Source organism: Cetorhinus maximus, chromosome 9, assembly GCF_964194155.1.
Source record: "Cetorhinus maximus chromosome 9, sCetMax3.hap1.1, whole genome shotgun sequence".
Classification (NCBI taxonomy): Eukaryota; Metazoa; Chordata; class Chondrichthyes; order Lamniformes; family Cetorhinidae; genus Cetorhinus; species Cetorhinus maximus.
The window spans coordinates 72,288,975-72,310,638 of record NC_135887.1 but is presented as its reverse complement, the minus strand read 5'-3'; the positions used below and the strand labels follow the sequence as shown (position 1 = coordinate 72,310,638).

At 41.6% G+C, this 21,664-nt stretch overlaps 1 protein-coding gene across 2 annotated transcripts in view; it reads left to right on the top strand.

Annotated features, from left to right (window-relative positions):
- LOC144684710 (inactive serine protease PAMR1-like) overlaps nt 1-21,664 on the top strand; it is a 127,282-nt gene that overhangs the window by 75,321 nt on the left and 30,297 nt on the right. For both annotated transcript variants that reach the window (XM_078548842.1, XM_078548841.1), the window contains 4 exons: nt 881-1,051; nt 3,786-3,992; nt 7,272-7,478; nt 11,466-11,672. In XM_078548842.1, coding sequence (XP_078404968.1) covers nt 881-1,051; nt 3,786-3,992; nt 7,272-7,478; nt 11,466-11,672 — 792 coding nt within the window. The remainder of the gene's footprint in view (nt 1-880; nt 1,052-3,785; nt 3,993-7,271; nt 7,479-11,465; nt 11,673-21,664) is intronic.

Genomic DNA, 21,664 nt, shown 5'->3' with positions numbered 1-21,664 from the left:
TATTCCTAGCAATGAGCTCTGTGAAATACCATAATCTAAGTAGCTATCCTTGCCTCACTTTTCTGTTTTCCATCTTCCAGCCCATTTGCTAACCATTCAACTATTTGTCCCATGTCTCCACATGCCCTAACCTTTGGCCAAGATTTTCTGGCACTGTCGTGATGGGACTCGCTGGTGGAGGATGCGTTGCCCAGAAAAAAGACCATTGACTTTCAATGGGATGGGACAATCCCAGCGGCAGAGAATCCGGCCCTATGTCACGATGTAATAACTTATTGAAGCAGAAATGAAAGGCTTCTTAACGGGAACTATTCCAAAGCTTCCCCTGCTCCATTGCCCTATCTTTGGCAGAAGTAGAAACCGCAATTGTTAAAGAAGTCTCAAGAAAAACACCACCTCCTGTTTTCCAACTTTGCACAGTCAGTGAACTTTGCCAGCAGGTCTGGGAGATTTCCAGCTCTGGGAATTGTTTCTCTGCAATCCCTTGGGACAATTGACTGAGTGCAGATTGGTGAGGACTCAGGAGATTGATGTCTGCCATTCTCTTAGTGAGGGCTCCAGGAGAGTTGGGCTTTTCAGTTGCCTGGTGAGGGAGACAGGAAGCTGAGGCCTTTCATTTTTCCTAGTGAGGGAACCAGGAGTTGAAGACTTTCATTCGCCTGGCGAGGAGTCTAGAGGTCTGAGGCCTGCCATGCCCCAGCTACTAAGGGTTCCAGGAATCAGAAGCCTGCCATTGTCTTAGTGAAGCTGGACCAAAAGAAGAGACCCTCCTTGTTTTTCAGTATCCAGTAAACTATTAAATGTTCTTGAACTTGCATGACTGCAGGATTTGTTTAAATGTTTGTAATAAAATGCGTTTATCAACTATGTGACCTGTCAGTGGTGATATGTAGGAATCCCGTGGCCCCAGTCAATGGTACAGTGGAAGGAGATGATTTCCGGCTTGGTTCCCAGATCTACTTCAGCTGTGATGCTGGTTTCCAGTTAGTTGGAAGCAACGTTGGCATTTGTCAACTGGATGGGAACTGGAGCACGAATACACCGCGCTGTGGTAAGACTCTTTAACACGCTGTGTATTGAGAAGCATAAGCAACATTACTGTGGAAGACGTGGTGACATTTGTTCTGTCTCTTGTTAAGATAAAATTAGAAATGTGAGTATAACAAATGCATTCATGATTATACCCCAACAACTTAAAGAGCAAATCTCCCCTTGTCTCCTCTGTCCTCAGATGAGTTTTTCCCTCTACAATTGACACCTGTTTTCCTAACCCACTAGTGCTACTTGTGTTCACTAATCTCCCTGACTCCTGCCTTTGGAGCAACAAAGTGAGAAACTTTGGATAACATATGGCACCACAGCTGATTTTGGTGCCTTGCCATCACTAACACATGGGCAACGTGGATAAAAGGATTGCATGGTTAGTGTGCTAATCTCATTTTAATTCTATGGCCTGCAAGCTAGTTCAGGTTAGGCTGATGGGGCAGGGAAATTGGAGATAGTCTCTTCTCTCTGCTGGGTCATAGGTGAAATGAGTAAAACCAGTGTGATCCTATTCCTTAGTGGCTATGAGTCCACAGTTCAAACTACCTGAACTGTAAAAAATTCATTTGTATTCATTAATGTAAAAGTTGCTAGCAATGTGAAAATGAAGTTTCCAATTCCAGGTTCATATGGATAAAGTTTTCTCATGCCAGGTAGTGGGGACATTCTTTAACAACCAGCACATATCAGTAAAGGACATGTAACCTATCCATACAGAAGGTGGAGGAGTTACTTTGTGGTTAGCATGAAATTTTTAAAAATTATGAACTACTATCAATATTAATCATATCTTTGGTTCCACTGTTAAGATTAAGTAATCCCTTGGCTTCAGTGTCAACATTTAACCACTTCCATGGCTCCTCTGTTAACATTAGGTTACTGCCTGTCAATGTTAAATACTCCCTTGGCTCTAGTATCAACAGTAGATACTCCTTTGGCTCCAGTATCAACATGAACCACTTCTGTGACTCCTGTGTCAACATTAGGTGCTCCCTTGGCTTTAGTGTCAATACTTAGTACTTGCTTAGCTCCAGTGTCAACATTAATCACTCTCTTAACTCTAGTGTTAATATTAATCACCCATTAGTTGCAATGTCAATAATAATTGCGGCCTGACACAGTGTCAACATTAATCACTTCCTTTGCTCCAGTGTCATTAAAAAGTAATCGGGGAGAAAGTGAGGGAATAACACTAGGTGAATTTCTCATTCGGAGAGCATGTGCGGACTTGACGAGTCAAATGGCCTCCTTTGCGCAGTTCTATGATTCTGTGACATACTCTTTTGGCTCCAGTGTTAATGTTAGGTACTCCCTTTATTCTTGTGTCAACATTAAGTACTCGTGAGACACAGTTTCAACATTAAGTGTTCACTTGGATTTAGTGTTAATATTAAATACTTACTTATCAGATATAGTAGGGTCAAGCCTAAGGGAATATTTTCTATATGCTGACTCAACATCTAGAATCATAGAAAGGTTACAACATGGAAGAAGTTCATTATCCATGACTGCTTTCTGCTAGAGCAACTCACCTAGTCCTACTTCCCCAGCTTTTCCTCTTAACCTCATTATGCAAGCTTGGCTGAGAGCCCAGACTGCCATAAAAGGATTAACTTTGTTGACACAGGAGTAGAGAAGGAAAAGCTTTGCTTGACTGGCAGCTTTATAATGTTATAAAAATCTATTTTTGCTGTTAGCTCTTATGTCAATGGCTCAAAGTTTATTTGCACAAGGTAAAGAGGTGTCAAGTGCTTATAGCTTCTGTTATTGATACTTTAAAAGTTTGGTTGATTGACACATTTTTAGGGCTGTAGCAAGAGCAGTTTTTTAAAAAAGAAAATTGAGTGGACATTTTTAAGCAGTTTCACACATGCCATTGTTACTATAAGTTTCCTTGGTTCTCTACAGAGTGTATTCTGGGTGAATGAGCATGGATGTGCCATGAGTTGGCATGGAGGATGTGAGGGGCCATGGGGGGTTGGGTGGGGGGGGGGGGGGGGGGAGCTTGGGGGCATGAGCTGGCATGGAAGGGGCATGAGGAAGCCCTTTTGACCTTGCCTTTCAAAAAGTTCCCAAATCCAGACTATGGCTCACAACTCCTCTGCAGGGCCATGAACCACGTATCATGGAGAAAATGAGGCTCTGTGAAAATTGCAGGGATCTAGGAGATGCCAACTCCACACTTGAACCAGCCAGGTTGGGAATGCAGGGTGAGGGCTCACTATCCTCACTCTTATCCCACGCCACAAATTGGGGACATCGGGAATTGGGGTTGGAATCCCAGATTAGGATCCCACCAGCATTTTAAATGGCTCTGGAGTCCTTACCACTCTGTAAAATTCTAACCCAATATCTCCTGTTGGTCACACACACCAATATGTCCTACTGATCTTGCACACAATGTCCTACAGACCACACATACTATGTTATCCTGGTAACACATGTAAAATGTCTTCTAGGCCTTAAACACAATATATCCTACTGGTCACGCACTGTATTTTTCTGCTGGTCACACATGTAATATGTTTCATATTAAACCACATAGAATGTGACCTAAATGTCATACACAGCATTCTTTTTGCCAATATAATGCTCTTTGTTATCTGTCGGTATATAGAGGGCTCTCATTTTGGTAGGTTGCAACCTACAGCTCCCATTGTAAAGCCTGAACTAATTCTTCAGTATGATTCAAATACTATTCTGACTGCTGTACTAAACTTTACATCAATCTTTAATTCCAGAGCGTAAGAGCTGTCCTGACCCTGGTGCACCACTGAATGGGCAACGAAGAATTCTTTCAGGAAGCGGGCACATAAACCAGGGCTTTGCAACTGTGGGCACCACTGTGCAGTTCACCTGCGATGATTCGTTTAATCTGAGTGGCAGCGTGCAGAGAAGCTGTCAACAGGATGGAACATGGACAGAGAAGCAGCCAACTTGCACAAAAGGTAACAGAAAAACCCTTTTGTAGCCAAACTCAAACACTAAAATTAGAAACAAAAGTCAAGTATCTGATTCACATAGAAACTGCTTGGCATTTTCTTTGCTTGCATCTGATAGCTCACGGTTTCAAATAACATTGTGTCCTTGCGGTTGTAGAGCTCAGTTACTCAACAGTTGGTTTCACTCATGGTATAAATATCAAATCACGCAAAGGGTGCTTTCACTGTTTTGGGCTGTTGAAAGTTCTCATGGACATTTGATGTTCAGTGAGGGGTTTCAGCTTGAGACATCTCAGGGGTGATGAATTTTGTTTCAAAACCAGGGATTGCTTATTGGGTGTAATTGGGTGACATCTGAACACGTGCTCCAGCCTTCAATACAGAGTCTAGCTGCTCTAGAAATGCACTGGTTTCAACCTGGGACGTCTCGCAATGATAATCTGGATGTTGTTCGTAAGTTTGGAACTGCCAAGGTTGGGTTGGTTGCAGTGCAAACTCTGGACCTCAACTCTGCTGTCCTGACCCGTGGACAGCTGGAAAAATAATGTTGGGACATGTGAAATTATTCACTTTGGCAGGAAGAATGGAAGAACGGAATATTTAAAAACAGAATATTGCTTAAAAGTTGAGGGACTAATATACGTTAATATTCAGGTTTGGGGGTCCTAAACAAGAAACACATACAAATAAAGCCAGCAGTTAGGAAGGCAAATGGTATGTTAGCCTTTATTGCAAGGGGTTTACAGTTTAATTGTAACATAAGAGTAAGGAAGTATTACTGAAATTATTTAAGGCTTTGGTGAGACCACACCTGAGTACTGTGTACAGTTTTGGTCATCTTCCCTAAGGAAGGATATGCTTCCCTTAGAGAGGGTGCAACAGAGATTCACTAGATTGATTCCTGGGATGAGATAACTGTCCTATGTGGAGAGATTGAGTAGAATGGACTTATATTCTCTGGAGTTTAGAAGGATGAGATATGATATTATTAAAATGAATAAAATTCTTAGACGTCTTGACAGGGTAGCTGCTGAAAGGACTGTTTCCCCTGGCTGGAGAGTTTAGAACTGGGGGGGTCAAAGCCTCAGGATAAGGGCATGGCTATTTAGAATTGAGATGAGGGGAAATTTCTTCCATCAAAGGGTTGCGAATCTTTGAAATTATCTATTCCAGGGGACTGTGCATGATCAGTCATTGAGTATAATCTAGACCAAGATCGATAGGTTTTTGGGCACTGAGAGAATCAAAGGGCATGGGGATAGACGGGAAAGTGGAGTTGATGTAAAACTTCAGGCACATTTTTTTGAATTGGGGAGCAGATTGGAGGGGACTATTTCTTATGTTTCAGTACTCAGTGCAGGTTCTAATCTGCTCCACCAAAGCAGTAAGTGAGAATATAGATGACAATCTCCTTTTCACATGTGACCAGTGAGGCTGATAATATGTGTGCAGTGTTGGTGAAACACTGGAAGAAGGCTCTGCAGTGTCATCTGCACCAGCCAGGTGAAGTACTAAGGAGCAGAATTCTGCATCTTTCATTTACTAAACCGGAATCTGCAGACAGTGTCTGGCTCAGAATTGTAGGATGAATTGGCCTATAAGCAACAGCAAATAAATCTGTACAAAATGATGCTGATAAAAGTTCACTCATATGAATGTAGCTATGGATAAGTCAGAAATAGAATTTGAATACCCAGACTGTGCTCCACTTATGACTTATATGTCAATCTCATGCACTCCCCACACTTCAAATGCAGACCATGAATGACAGTGATGCACATAAGGTGGAATTTGCAAAATCATTCTCCTACTTGGGAGCCTGACCTATTGGAAGCGTATGCCCAGAATTTAAGACTTCATGATTTTTTTACCCAGTCTTTTAATGTAATTTACTCTAATGGACAGAATGTTGTGAAGAATTTGTGCCTAGATTACCAATATGCACTTTTAAAATTTGTTTTGGTTATAGTGTGCTGGGGAGTACAGTGTGTTCCATTTTGTGAGAGATAAATAACTTTTATATACACTGTATAGTTTATTTCTGAATAATCTTTTACAATGATAGCCAGGTCGAATTAGACCCCACCTGTATTATGCAGCAATCTTTGACGAACAATTACTAACTTCAATCATCACCACTTGTCATGACAGGAACAAAGAACGTACATTTCAAGCAGCTTCCAACATATATGCTCACAATCCTATTTGTCTTGCCTTTTTGCTGAATATCTTGTGTATCTCAGTGCTGATCATTTTTGCTAGTTGCAACACTGTTTCAGATATACTGCTGTCCAGCCTATAAAGTTCTAGGACCCACAGCCCCAGAAAAAGACAGCCTCTCCCCAGCACTGTCAATGAATCAATGTAGTCCTTTCACTAAAAAAGGTTCTTGCTTTGCACCATCATTTCTGTCAAATTCCATTCTTCACAGTACAATTGACCTCTGCAGATGCTACTTAAACTCAAATAGCTGTAGACCAGTTGAGGAGAGTATCAAGATCTTGGTCACAAGTGACGCAAGATTAACCTGATTTCCAGCCTGAACTCTCAAGGCTAATCCATCAGTCTTGGCTGAATGGTACTGTTCTTACCCAGTTATAAAATCACGTGTTCAAGCCACACTCAGGATTTGAGCATGTAATCTATGCTGACAAGAGTACTGCATTATCAAAGGGACTACTTTTCAGGTGAAGTGTTAAACTCAGGCCCCAACAGCCCTCTGAGATGAACATGGCAATATTTGAGTAAAAGCAAGGGAGTTCTCCTGGTGATATGCTAAAATTTACCCAAATACAAATATAAAGTAATCTGTTCCAATGAGGGAATGTTGACTCTGAATGATCATGTAAAATGGGTGATGGCAAATCAGCAGTCTGTAGTACGTCTCTTCTCATTTTAATTTCCATTGATTTCTGCTGTAAAATAGGCTGCCCCCCCACCCCAGTTTTATCCTATTGGGCAGTCAAACTGACCCCCATTGTTCCTTGTGGGATTTTGCATGTAAATTGCTTACAAGACAACAGTGACTGCGGTTTAAAAGTAATTTGTTGACTGTAAAGTGCTTTGAAATGAGAACATGAAAGGTGCTCTTTAAATGTAAGTTCCCTTTTTCAAGATAGTTACATTTTGTTCTAAGCAGAAAAATATCGGAGATTTCACAAGGAAGAGCTTCAGCATTTATTAGTCAGGAGTATGAGTGTTAAAAATGAAGAAGAAGCAAAATCTGAAGTTATTCCAACTCTTGTTATTTTTGTACAAAGCTTTGATCTTGATCTTTAATTCCAGAGATAAAGAGCTGTACTGACCCTGGTGTGCCAGTAAACGGGCAACGAAGAATTCTCCCAGGAAGCGGGCACATAAACCAGGGCTATGCGACTGTGGGCACCATCATGCAGTTCACCTGTAATTATTTGTTCCTTCTGAGTGGGAGTGCACAGACAACTTGCCAACAGGATGGAATGTGGACGGAGAAGCAACCAACCTGCACGAAAGGTAATGCAGTGAAACCCTTTTGTTGCCAGACTCAAACACTAAAGTGAAGAAATGACTTCAAGCAACTGTTACACATCTAAATCTTTCAACATTTGAATTGCATACATCTGATAGCTCATGATTTCAAATAACATGGTGTACTTGTGGTTGTAGAGCTCAGTTATTCAGCAGTTGAGTCTACTCACGGTATAAATGTCAAATTACACAAAGGGAGTGTTAACTGCTTTGGGTTATTGAATGCTTTAATGGATAGTTGCTGTTCCGTTGAGAGCTTTTAGCTTGGAACATCTCATGGGTGATGAATGTGTTTAAAGACCATGGGCGAAATTTTGCACTGGCAGATCCCACTGAAGTCAATGGACTATTGACCTGCTCACTGCATTTTACGGCCCCGCCCCCACTGTGACAAGACAATAAAATTCTGCTCCAGGGATTGAAACCTTTGAGCTTGTCCTGGCTGGCCTGTGACCTAACACCATTCGTGGGGAGATGGTGGCATAGTGGATGTCACTGGATTAGTAACCTCGAAGCCCAGGCAAATGTTCTGGTGATAAGGGTTCAAATCCCACCACAGGATTTGGTGGAATTTGAGTTAAAGTAGTAATCTGGAATTGAAAAGCTAGTCTCAGTAATGGTGAGCATGAAGCCATTGTCGATTGTCATAAAAAACCCATCTGGTTCACTAATGTCCTTTAGGGAAGGGAATCTGCTGTCCTTACCTGGCCTGGCCTACAAGTGACTCCAGACTCACAGTAATGTGGTTGACTCTTAACTGCCCTCTGCAATGGAATGGCAAGCCACTCAGTTCAAGGACAATTAGGGATGGGCCACAAATGCTGGTCTTGCTAGCGACGCCCACATCCCATGAAAAAAAATACCGGCATTGACCCATATCTCTTAATACATTTGGTCAATAAAAATGTATCAATCTCAGATTTAAAATTAACAATTGATCTAGTGCCAATTGCCATTTGTGGAAGAGCACTTGTATCATCCTTTGCCTCTAGATGTGTTTCCTAAGTTCACTCCTGAAAGATCTGGATCTAATTTGTAGGCCCTGTCAAGTCTAGACCTAATCAGCGAAAATAGTTTCTGTCCATCTACCCTCTCAGTTCCTCTTAATATCTTGAAAGCTCTAATGAAATCACCACTTAAATTTGTAAATTCCAGGGAATGCAATCCTAGTTTGTATAGTGCCTCCTGGCAATTTAATCCTTGGAATATAGATATCTATGCTGTACTCTCTCCAAGGCCAATATACCCTTTCTAAGGTGTTGAGCTCAGGATGGGACACATACTCCAGGTGTAGTCTAACCAGCGCTTTGAATAGCTGTAGCAGAACTTCTGCCTCCTTGCACTCCTGTCCTCTAGATTTAAAGGCAAACATTCCATTAACTTTAAAAATTATTTTCTGCCTATGACATTTTAATGATTCATGTACATGGATTCTTAAGTTTCTTTGGACCGCCACTGTTTCTAACTTTTCACCATTTAGAATGTACTCTGAATTATCCTTTTTTAGTTTCAAGGTGGATGACCTCACACTTGCCTATATTGAATTCCATTTGCCAAAATGTTGCCAATTCACTTAATCTATTAATATCGCTGTAATTTTATGCTTCCAGCTGCACTGCTTACAATGCTGACTATCTTTCTGTAATTAACAAACTTTGATATGTGGTTCTCTCTCTGTCCTGTCATTTAAGTCATTACCAAATAAAATAGAATAGATTTAGTAATGAACAATGAGCTGGATTTAGTTAACAGCCTAACAGTGCGTGAGCATTAATCTCAGTGATCATAATATAATCAACTTCAACATAGTGTTTGAAAGGGAGAAACTGAAAACAGTCAGTAAGATTCTCGATTTAGATAAGTGTGATTTCAATGTGATGATATAGAGACAGTTCACACTAAACTGGGCAAGTCTGATAATACATGAAACAATAAAAGATCAATGGGAGGGTGTTTTGAAAAGTATTTAATATGATACAGAACCAGTTTATACCAATAATGGGCAAGAGCTAAAGCTCTGCCTAAAGTAAAACATGTACAACTAAAGAGACAAGAGCACACATAAAACTAAAAGAAAAACATACATAAATGCAGAAAAAAGCACAAATATAAAGAGCATTAAAGGGTGACAAAACAGATAATAAGTGCTAAAAAATGAAAGTATGGAAGGAATTCGCAAGTGATCTCAAAACCGAACAAAAAGAGTTTTAAAATAGAAAAAAGAGCATGGTCAACAGCGTTGTGAGCCCCTTGAAAACTATAATGGTGATATTGTCAATGAAAATAAGAAAATGGTGGACATGTGGAATAATAACTATTCGCTTTATTTATTTATGACTTAGATGATGGGTTAGAAAACCACACATTCAAGTTTGCTGATGAGAAAAGATAGGTGGCATTGTAAGCAGTAGAGATGGAAGTATAAAATTGCAAAGTTATATTGATAGATTGAGTGAAGGGGTAAAACTGTAGCAAATCATTGCAATATAAACAAATGTGAGGTCATTGACTTTGGAACTATAAAGGGCAGAACAGAGTTTTTTCTAAATGGCAAAAAGTAAGAAACAGCGAAGGTCTAAATAGACTTGGGGTCCAGGTACATAGTTCATTAAAATGGCATGAACAGATACTTTACATTTAGAGAGCTAGAATATAAGGGGACAAACGAGATGCTTCACCTATACAAAGTATGGTTAGACCACACCTTTGAAAGGATATTGGTCTTCAAGGAAATGCACCATAGATTTATCAGAATGATACCTGGACGCCAAGAGTCAAATACAAGGAAAGGTTACACAAGCTAGGGTTGTAGCCCCTGGAATTTGGAAAGTTACAGGGTGATTGCAGAGTTTTCAAGGGAATAAGGTTAAGACATTATGATCTTATGAACAGAAAGAGTAGATATTTATGCTGGTTGGGGGTGTTTAGGATGAGGAGGACATGGTCTAAAAATTAGGACAGGCCTAGGAGTGAAATTAGGTAACATTTCTACTCTTAAAGGGTGGCAGAAGTTTGTTTCTCTCCTGCGAATGACAAATGATGCAAGATCAATAATAAATTTTAAATCTAAAATTGATAGTTTTTTTTAATCCAAAGGCATTTTGGAATAAGGAGCAAAGGTGAGGTGTTAGGTCACAGATCAACCATGATCTTTTTGAATGGGAAAATAGGCATGAGGGATGAAATTGTCTACTCCTGTTCCTACGTTCATGTGGTCAACAGTTGAGGCCCCTGAATGCAAGTCACATCCTGCCAATTAGATTACCTACCCATATTCCCTACTCTCTATCTCCTGCCACTCAGCTAATTTCGTAAACAGGTCAATAATTTGCTTTCAATTCCATGAGTTTCAACTTTAGATAGCCCTCTCTTGAGAGGGTCTTTATTGAATGACTTCTGGATCACTTGATGGTTGGCTGGGTGACACCTGGACACCCGCTTCAGCTTTTAATCTGCTGCTCTACCAATGTAACTGTTGGTAAAAGAGATGGAAAACTGGGAAATCAGTGCTTTCTTTCCTATTAGCAGTTCACCCTTTCAAAATTTACACTAATTAAGGGCTCACTGAGATTTGCTAATTCAATTGCAGCTATATACTACTGGGTGAAATAAATTTTTCAGTGTAGCTGGCCCAGAGTTATCGCACCTCCAGCAAAGGTAAGGATGTTCTTATCAAGTGTGCTGCTGGGATTACCGCTGTCATACATCCCAATACTTAAAATGAAGATCTGTATGCATTGAGGTAGACTGCATGATATTTTAATCAAAAACAATATCCTGCATTAAGACATGCATTGCTCAGGTTTGTCAGGAGAGGCTTCTGCATGGCTGAACTTCATAGATTTAACAGGGAAATATTTCTGCATTTATCAGTTTAAAAAGATAGTATGTTGACACTAAAGAGATCAAGAGAAGAATGCATCTGACTGTTGTGACTGCTGTATAAAGGATTGCTTCAATCTTTAATTCCAGAGAATATAAGCTGTACTGACCCTGGAGCACCACTGAAAGGGCAACAAAGAATTCTCCCTGGAAGTGGAGAGGTACATCAGGGCTATGCAACCGTGGGTACCATCATGCAGTTCACCTGCGATTATTCATTTGTTTTGAGTGGTAGCACACAGAGAACTTGTCAACAGGATGGAACGTGGACGGAGAAGCAGCCAACATGCACAAAAGGTAACACAGTGAAACCCTTTTTGTGTGTAATGTGGCTTATATAATATCACCTGTCATGGACACAATCCAGGAGTTATAAAGAAAAAACAATAAGAGGGCTGAAATATCATAGGCTACAGAGGAAAATTAGGAAGTTTGGAGAAAAAGTGGAAAAAGGGTAGATTATTTTTAGTATGAAGGCAGGCTGAGTTGTAGAGAAATTGCCAGGGACAACCTTTGAACCAAATGTTGCATTCGGTAGGTCACCATTAGGGGTAAAATCTACAAGTCGTGTTCTGATACCCCATAATAACTTCAGCGGGAGATTGGTAAGAACTCTGGGGAAATTGGCCCTTTACTCCAATTCTCCTGGGTTTCTCCTGGGTTTCTGCTGAGGTTGCCATGGGAGATAATCCAAAATTTTATTCCAAGGCAAGAAAGTATACAGAAAAAAGGAGATATGAAAATAGATATGCAATCAATCAAAGGCTGATAGACTTGTTTCCCATTCCTAAAAATGCCTGTGTTCTTCTGAACATGGACAGCACAAAGTTTGAATGCTGCATTTGATTGGAGTCGTAAATTGTATTATTAGCTATTCCTGCTGGGGATCAGGTTCTACCCTCAATTTTGGTGGTTCACAATGAACTGTGCTGATGTATATTTGTGTACACAGATAAAATAAAAACGGTAGTAAAAATGCGAGACTTAAAGCAGTTTTAGCATTTTTTTAAAAATTGCAAGCATCAACATCAAGCACTACAGCATGGCTTGGATACATACTAAAGCTCCCTCTACACTGCCCCATAGAGAATCCCAAAGTAGGTACAACACAGTTTAAATGCATAATAAAGACGTCTCTACACTATATGAAGTGCACCCGTTTCAGGAATAGCAGAGGGTAGATGCACAATAAAGCTTCTTCTACACTGCCCTATTAAACACTCCTAGGTCAGACATAGCAGAAATTAGATATGAGGTAAAGTCCTCTCTGCACCATCCCATCAAATACTTCCAGAATATGTACAGCATGGGTTAGATACAGTGTAGAGTTTCCTCTAAACTGTTCCAGCAAATGCTCCCAGAACACAGTGTGGCGGGGCTTCAGTGTCCATCATCAAGATTGATTCAATAGCACCATTACTGACAGAGATGACTGAGTCCTGAACACACACCTGCCAGACGGGGCCTGTGACACATAGTGAGAGAACCAACACAAAGGAAAAAGCTACTTGACTTCGTCTTCACCAATCTACCTGTCATAGATGCATCCGTCCATGACGGTACTGGTTGAAGTGATATTGCACAGTCTTGACATCATATTGAGGGCATCTTTCATTGTGCTGTGTGGCCCTACCACCGTACTAAATGGGTTAGATTCAGAACAGGCACAGCAACTAAAACTGGGTATCTATGTCGCATTATAGGCCATCAGCAGCAGCAGAATTGTATTCAATCACAATCTGTAACCTCATGGCTTGGTATATCCCTCACTCAACCATTACTGTTAAGCCTGGCAACCTATACTGGTTCAATGGGAGGAATTTAAAACAATCACTATCACTAGAGAAAAAGTACTAGGAAAACTAAAATACAAGAACACAAAAATAGGAGCAGGAGTAGACCACATGGCCCGTTGAGCCTGCTCTGCCATTCAATACGATCATGGCAATGTTCCTTGTATGAGCACACTTGAGTCTCTTTGAACATAATGCAGTTAACTTGTAAATGCCCTCTGAAATGGCCTAGAAAACCACTCAGTTGTAGCAAGTGTGACAAAGCCTAAAAGAAATGAAACTGGATGGATCACCCCGCATCGACCTAGGCATTGGAAACGACAAAGGCTCACCCAGCCCTGTCAACCCTGCAAAGTGGGAGAGCTGTCCCACAGACAAGTCAAGTAACAGCCTGACATGATACTCATGAGATCATACCTTACAGACAATATCCCCACCACCATCACCATTCCTGCGATGACAACACTGGCATCTACCCGGCAATGTGGAAAATTGCCCAGGACAGTATGTCCTGTCCACAAAAAGCAGGACAAATCCAACCTGGCCAATTACCACCCCATCAGTCCACTCTCGATCATCAGCAAAGTGATGGAAAGTGCCATTGACAGTGCTATCAAGCGTCACTTACTCAGCAATAACCTGATCACTGACACTCAGTTTGGGTTCTGCCTGAAGTGGGTGTGCTTCAGCTCCTGATCTCATTACAGCCTTGATCCAAACATGAACAAAAGAGCTGAACTCAAGAGGTGAGGTGAGAGTGACTGCCCTTGACATCAAGGTAGCATTTGACTGAGTGTGACATCAAGGAGTCCTAGCAAAACTGAAGTCAATGGGAATCAGGGGGAAAACTCTCCATTAGTTGGGGTCATACCTAGCACAAAGGAAAGTGCCTGTGATTATTGGAGGTAAATTATCTCAGTCCCAGGACATTGTCCTAGGTCCAACCATCTTCAGCTGTTTTAGAAGTGGGCATGTTCGCGGACCATGATTGCACAATGTTCAGCACCATTCATGACTTCTCAGATACTGAAGCAGTCCGTGTCCATTGTCATGAAAAGCCAATTATAGCCACAAATTACTAATGGGCATATTGAACTTTTTAAGGAAGCCTTGGTGTTTTGAAGGAAATATAAGCAAGGACACTGAGCAAAAGATAATGTAAAATTGACCCTTTTCTGGAAAATTCCTATGTGGATTATACTGACAGACCTGTCCTGAGAGAACATTGGATGTCGCACCTGAAAAATTGTCACGTATATTTTAAAAAACTTTTATTTGAACTCTTACCTTCTTATTTCTGACCTGCGTGTTGAGCTTTTATTATTTTTCTTGGGTTTTAGTAACTAATAAACTTATTCTATCTTTGACTCAAGAAAGCCTGGTTAAATAGCTCCTTCGAAAAGATAAATACATTTGGACTGGGAAAAGGTATCCACGGGGGAACAGGACCCCTTTTACATTAACCTTGTTGTAACAAACCAAGGAGATTGAATAAGGAAGGGGAACCAGCTCATCCCTCCTCACCTGGGAGCATAACAAAATTGGTGTCCTGTTCGGGAAGTTAACAAATTGGGGGACCTCACCTGGGGACTGGATGTAACGCCATATGCAGCAAGACATGGACAATTTTCAGGCTTGGGCTGATAAATAGCAAGTAATATTCATGCCATGCAAGTGCCAGGCAATGACCATCTCCAACAAGAGGGAATCTAACCACCTCCACGTGGTGTTCAATGGCATTACCTTCACTGGATCCCCACTATCAACATCCTGGGAATTACCATTGACCAAAAATTGAACTGGACCATCCATATAAATACAGTGACTACAAGAGAAGGTCAGAGATGGGGAATTCTGTGGCAAATAACTCCTGACTCCCCAAAGCCTGACCACCATCTACAAGGCACAAGCCTGATGGAGCGTTAATTGGCCGGGCTGGATTTGTCCTGCTTTTTGGGGACATGACATAACTGGGCAATTTTCCACATTGCCAGGTAGATGCCAATGTTGTCATCCCAGGGATGATGGAGATGGTGGTGGGACATTGACTTAGGGTATGATTCTGTGAGTATGACCATGCAGGCTGTTGCTTCACTAGTCTGTGGGACAGCTTTCCCACTTTGCAGGAGTGTGATGGAATACTCTCCACTTGCCTGGATGAATGCAGCTCCAATAACATTCAAGAAGCTCAACACCATCTAGGACAAAGCAGCCTGCTTGATTGGCACCCCATCTACTCACTTCAACATTCACTCCCTCCATCACTGATGTAGAGTGGCAGCAGTGTGTGCCATCTACAAGATGCACTGCAGCAACTCACCAAGGCTCCTTCAACTGCACCTTCCAAACCCATGACCTCTATGACCTAGAAGTACAGGGGCAGCAGATACATGGGAACACCACTACCTGCAAGTTCCCCTCCAAGCCACACACCATCCTAACTTGGAACTATATCATTTTTCCTTCACGGTCGCTGGATCAAAATTCTGGAACTCACTTACTAACAACACTGTGGGTGTTCTTACAACACATGCACTGGTCCAATATGGCAGCACACGCTGGCCTAGCCAGGGATGCCCACATCCCATGAATGAATAGAAAAAAATGGTGGAGGACAATTAAACAACTAATAGATGGAGGTGGAAGCTCCATAGACATTCCATCCTCAGTGATGTGGGAGCCCAGCACATCAATGTAAAGGACAAAGCAGAAGCATTTTCAACCATCTTCAGGCAGCAATGTAAAGTGGATGACCCAACTTGATCACCTCTTGAGGTCCCCAGGATCATAGATGCCAGTCTTCAGCCAATTCAATTCGTTCCATGTGATATCAAGAAATGGCTGAATTCATTGGATACAGCAATTGCATGATACACTACAGCAAATCACCAAGCCTCCTTTGACAGCACCTTCCAAACCTGCTACCTACACCATATTGAAGTACAAGGGCAGCAGACATATGTGAACAGCATTTTCAGCAAGCTCCCCACCAAGTCACATATCCTGACTTGGAAATATTTTGCCATTTCTTATTCTTGCTGGGTGAAAATTCTGGAATCTCATACCTAATAGCACTGTGGGTGTATCCACACTACATGAACTTCAGCCATCAAAGAAGGTGGCTCACCACAACTTTCTCGTGGGCAATTAGGGATGGGCAATAAATGCTGGCTTTGCCAGTGATGCCCACATTCCACGAACAAATTTTTTTAAAAATGAAGAGCATCAGTTAGATACAGAATAAAACTGCTTCTTTGTGGTCCTATCAAACAATTTCAGTTCAGGTACAGCATAGGTTAGACACAAAGTAAAGTTTCTTCCATTCTATCTTAACAGTGTCCTTTAAGCCTAGCATCAGAATTGCCTGTAATGCAGATATAACATTTCCATTTCTGATAATAATTGAGTTGTATGCTAGTTTCCATGTTGAACTGTAGATGATTTTCTGTTGTAGATGTCTGTCTAATAAGAGCTGGACTGTGAATGACTAAATTCATTTGAGATAGAGTCTTTACATCTATCTGAGAGTGGAATATCTTCATGCACGGTTGACAACAGAAAGGAAAACAATGCACCTGTTGTAGGGGGTACTCCTTTGAGGTCAAGCTTTCAAGACATTGGGCAGGATTTTCTGCACCCGCCTGCTGCTGGGACCGCCCGGTCCTGTGCAAGTCAATGGACTTCTGGCTGCAACGGGGCCAGAAAATCCCAGCCATTGTTAAGATAGAATACAAAGAACTTTGTATCTAACCTGTGCAATACCTGACCTGAGATTGTTTGATGCCACAGGTCGGGGGAGCTTTCATCTAGGAATTCCTAACCTCTGCAATGCCTGAAGTGGGTGTGCTTCATGCTGCAGTGTAGAAGGAGTTTTATTTTGTTTCTAACCTATGTTGTACCTACTGTATGATTCTTTATGAGGCAGTGTAGAGAGAACTTTAATGTGTACGTAAGCCAAGCTGTAACTGAGCAGAGAGTGCCTAATGTTGAATCTTGCGTTTAAAAAAAACACTAAAGCTAGTTTAGTTTTCAGAAATACCATTTTTCTTATCAGTGAGCTCAAGAAAGTTCTGAATTAGTGGGCTGAATTGGATGCAGGTCTAAGAGGTGACAGGATAATCATTGACTGACTAAATCACCTTAGATTACAATTGCCAGCCCATCCTGTCTATCATTACCTTGAATACTTTGTATGTTGTTTTTATATAAAAGTAACTCATGAAGCAATCAACTTTCTGGATAGCATTTTAAAATGTTAGGAAGTTAATGGTTTACAGAAGTTTGCAAATAGAGACATAACAACATAGGGTTACAGAAAACTCTCATCGTGTTTTTATACTCCAGGTAAATAAACAAGTATTTTGGGAAGGACAAACTGTTCTCACCAGGGCTTCATCTTATTACTGCTTAATTCTGAGGACAGAAGATCACATGAGCCAAGACAAACATTTAACCGACTCTGTGAAATAGTTGGATGTTGTAAAGCATGGACAGTTGGACTGGTGTTCTGAGGTCAAATAAATTTCTTCGCCTAAGCCTCTCCTCAGAACCTAAGATATATGAGCTGGAGCCTGCTATGCCATTCAACAGTTCATATGGTGATCTTCTACATCAACTCCACCTTCCTGCGCTATTCCCATTTACCTTAATTCTCTTAATACCAAAAATCTGTTGACCTCTGTCTTGAATATACTTAATGTCTGAGCATCCACAGCTCTCTGGGGTAGAAAATTCCAAAGATTCACAACCCCTTGAATGAAGATATTTCTCCTCATCTCAGTCCCATTTGGCCAATCTCTTATTCTGAGACTGTGACCCCAGGGTTCTAGATTCCCCAGCAAGGGGAAACATTCTCTCAGCATCGACCCTATTAAACCCTTAAAAATTCTGTTTCAATTGGGTCACCTCTTATTATTCTAAACTTCAGAGAATATAGGTCAATATACCCAATCTCTCCTCAAAGGACAATCTCTTCATCTCAGGAACTAGTCCAGTGAAACTTTGCTGTATTCCCTCTATACTCTAATCCTTTGTAACAAAAAATAACACACCATTTGCCTTCCTTGCTTGCTGTACCTGCAAGTTAACTTTCTGTGATTCATGTAGATGGTTAGCCAGGTCCCTCTAAATGCAAACATTTCCCAGCCTCTCACCATTCGGAAAATAATCTGCTTTTTTATCTTTCTGAGTAAAGTGGGTAACTTTGCACTTCATCACATAGGCCTGAATTTTCATCCTCGAGGCTAGTACTGGGAGTTGGAAAAATTCCCGGCTCGGCCTGCCCACCTTGGGGAAAGTGCCAGCAAAGGCGGAATCTTCGTTGCTGGGGGAGTGGGTGCGCACTGGAGTCAGGCCAGCTGACACGGGAGAAGTGCAGAGGCAGCCACAGGGGTTGCTGGGTGCCAAGGCGTGCTGTTTAAAAGGTCAGCCTTGGTGCTGTGGGACTTTGTCCCACTTAAAGCACAAAGGCCCTCCAGCCCTTAGCTCTCATACCCCTCACCCTCCAAGCACTCCCCATGTCTCATCCATGCCACCTCATGCCTCCACCTACCCCCCATGGCCCTTCATGCCCCTTATGCCAAGCAATGGCAGTACCATCCCCACTGGACGCATTGTACACTTTGTAGAACCAATGAACCCTATAGTGCAAAATGGAATGTATAAAGAGCTCAGACAGCTATTAAAATACACCTGTTCCCCAGAGGAAGCATTGTTTGATTGACAGCTCAGGCTCTCTGATCTCTGTGGTCAATGTTTGTTTACACAAGTTAAGTGGTTTCAAGGGTTTGTAGTGGGATGAATGACACTTTTTATTAGCTTGTACTTTAGACTTTTTTCATTATAGGGGATGGGTGGAAGGGCAGAGCTTGGCATGGGGGCATTGACCATCAGAGGTGAGTGGAAGGGCAGAGCTTGGCATAGAGGGCATGAGGGGCCATGGGGGGTGTATTGGGGGGCATAACATGGCTTGAACTTGCGTTTTTAAAAACTCCTCTCATGAAGACTTAGGGTTCATGACTCCACTAAGGGACTGTGAACCATGACTCTTTAAAAACCTGGCCTGACTCCATGAAATTTGTGGGGGAGTAAGAAATGTCTTTCTATGCAATGGAGCTGGCCAGGTCAGGAGTGCCAGATGTGGGCTTTTGGCAGGAACGAGTCCACACCCTTTAAAGGCACTCCCGAGAATTGCACAGCCCGGGTATGGGGTCAGGAATCCCGGAATCGGGACCTGCCTGCCATTCTTAAAGGGCTCCCAAGTCAGTCTGACTTGGTGAAAAACCGGGCCATTGTGTTCCATCTGCCGTATATCCCTCTGCAGCCTCTTTGCTCCTTTCCCTCTTACAATCCCACCTAGCTTTGTATTGTCAACAAACTTGGATATGTTGCCCTCAGTTCCGTCATCTAGGTCTTGAATAGAGATTGTAAATAGCTGAGGCTCAAGTACTGACCCTTGCAGTGCCCTGCTAGTTACAGCCTGCCAACTGAAGAAAAGTCCCATTTATTCCTAGTGTCTGTTTTCTGTAGATTAATCAGTCCTGGATTCATGCTAATATATTACCTACAATCCCTTGAATCCTAATTAATAACTTTGTGTGACACCTTATTGAATGTTCTTTGAAAATCCTCATACAGTACGTTAACTGGTTTCTCCCTTATCCATTTTACCATTTACATCCTCAGAAAACTCTAACAGATTTGTCCAACATGATTTCCCTTTCATCAATCCATGTTGGCTCTGCTGAATCATTTTCTAAGTGCCCTGTTATCACGTCCCTAATAATAGATTCTAACATTTCCCTACTGCTGATGTTAGCTAACAGGAATATAATTCCTCATTTTTTCTCTTCCTTTTTATCAGGATTATGTTTGCACCCTCCCAATTTTTGGGAATTGTTCTAGAATCTAAGAAATTCTGAAAGATCAAAAGAAATACATCCACTAGATAGTTGCCATTCACTGGTTTACCAACTTTCAGGGCAAAAGGGAAAAATGTCATGCAATTGAGACTGACCAAGAAAACTTGCTTCCAACTGATCAACAAATTACATTGGAAAATATAAAGCATTTCAAAACTAAGTTGAAACAAGGCAATATTCCACCGACTGTTAAGGAGGTCCTGGAACCAGCAAATGGACATCAATGTGAAGAGCCCAAAAACCAGAACAGATCAAAGACATACCAAATTCTAAAAAAAATAGAATTGCTTTACTCTTTCAAAACTCAAGGATGCAGGTTGTCATATCAAGGGTTTCTGTAGTCCCAATAATTTATTTACTTGTGAACACAGATGTTCTTAACAGGGAAAGGTGATTAAACCTAAAACTCTTGTCCACTGTCATCGTTCATAATTCTACCACTTATCTACACTGTATTTCCCATTACCTTTTCTCTTTAGATGTTTTAACTAATTCTATGGATGCGAGTGTTATTGGCAATGCAGGCATTTATTGCCGTTCCATAATTGCCTTAACTGAGTAGTTTGCTATTTCAGACAGCAATTAAGAGTCAATTACATGGCTGTGGATCTGAAATCACATATAGGCCGGACCAGAAAAGGATGGTAGATTTCCTTACCCAAAGAACATAAATGGACCAGATGGACTTTTGATGACAATCTGACTGTTTCATGGTGACCATTACAGAAGTTGACATTTTACTCCAGATTTATTTAATTAACAGAATTTAAATTCCCAGCTGCCGTGGCGGGTTTGGAATCATGGGCTGAATAATATGTTCCCAAAACAGGAATGATTTCTGCATTGTGGACATATCAGGTGTGATGATGTTGGGCGGTGTTTCTAACGTCATCATGCCAGTTTCAAATAATATGGTATGCGGACGGGCTTAAAAGTCAGAACCCTGCCCCAACTATGTAATTTCAATTAAAGGTGTAGTTAAAGTGATTAATGACCCAATTGGCTGAAATAATATGCTCCGGAGGCAATACTATGCCTTTAGAGTTAGAATCACGCCATATGGGGAATCCGTTTTTTCATGGATAAGCTTGTTAGGCTGTGGTTAAAAGCTGCAGCTGTGCACAGAGTCTCAGCTTAACAGTTAGTACATCAGTGACTGCAGGGAATGATCATTTGAATGAGGTAGAGGCCTTTTCTTGGTTGCAGAGTGTTCTGCTGAGTGATAGATTTTGTTCCTGCCATCTCACAGGGCTATAAAGCATCTGTGATGCATGGGCATTGTGGTCTCGGTGAGAGACACATCCTCCAGTGAGGAGGATGGGGAGAAGGAAGGGAAGAGTGAGAGGAAGAAGGGCAGAGCGGGAGATCCAGGATGCACTGGTGGTGCATGAAGGGGACAGAGCAGCGGCTGAGCCTGAGGGTCCGGAGCCACTCAGAGGCCCTCTGTGGAGGCATAGAAGATTGTATGCAGCCCTTAGAGTCTACAGGCAGAGATTGAGCTATCTGCAATTGTCAGAGGTGCAATGTAGGAGAAGACTCAGGCTTTCAAGAGCCACAGTCACATCACTGTATGACA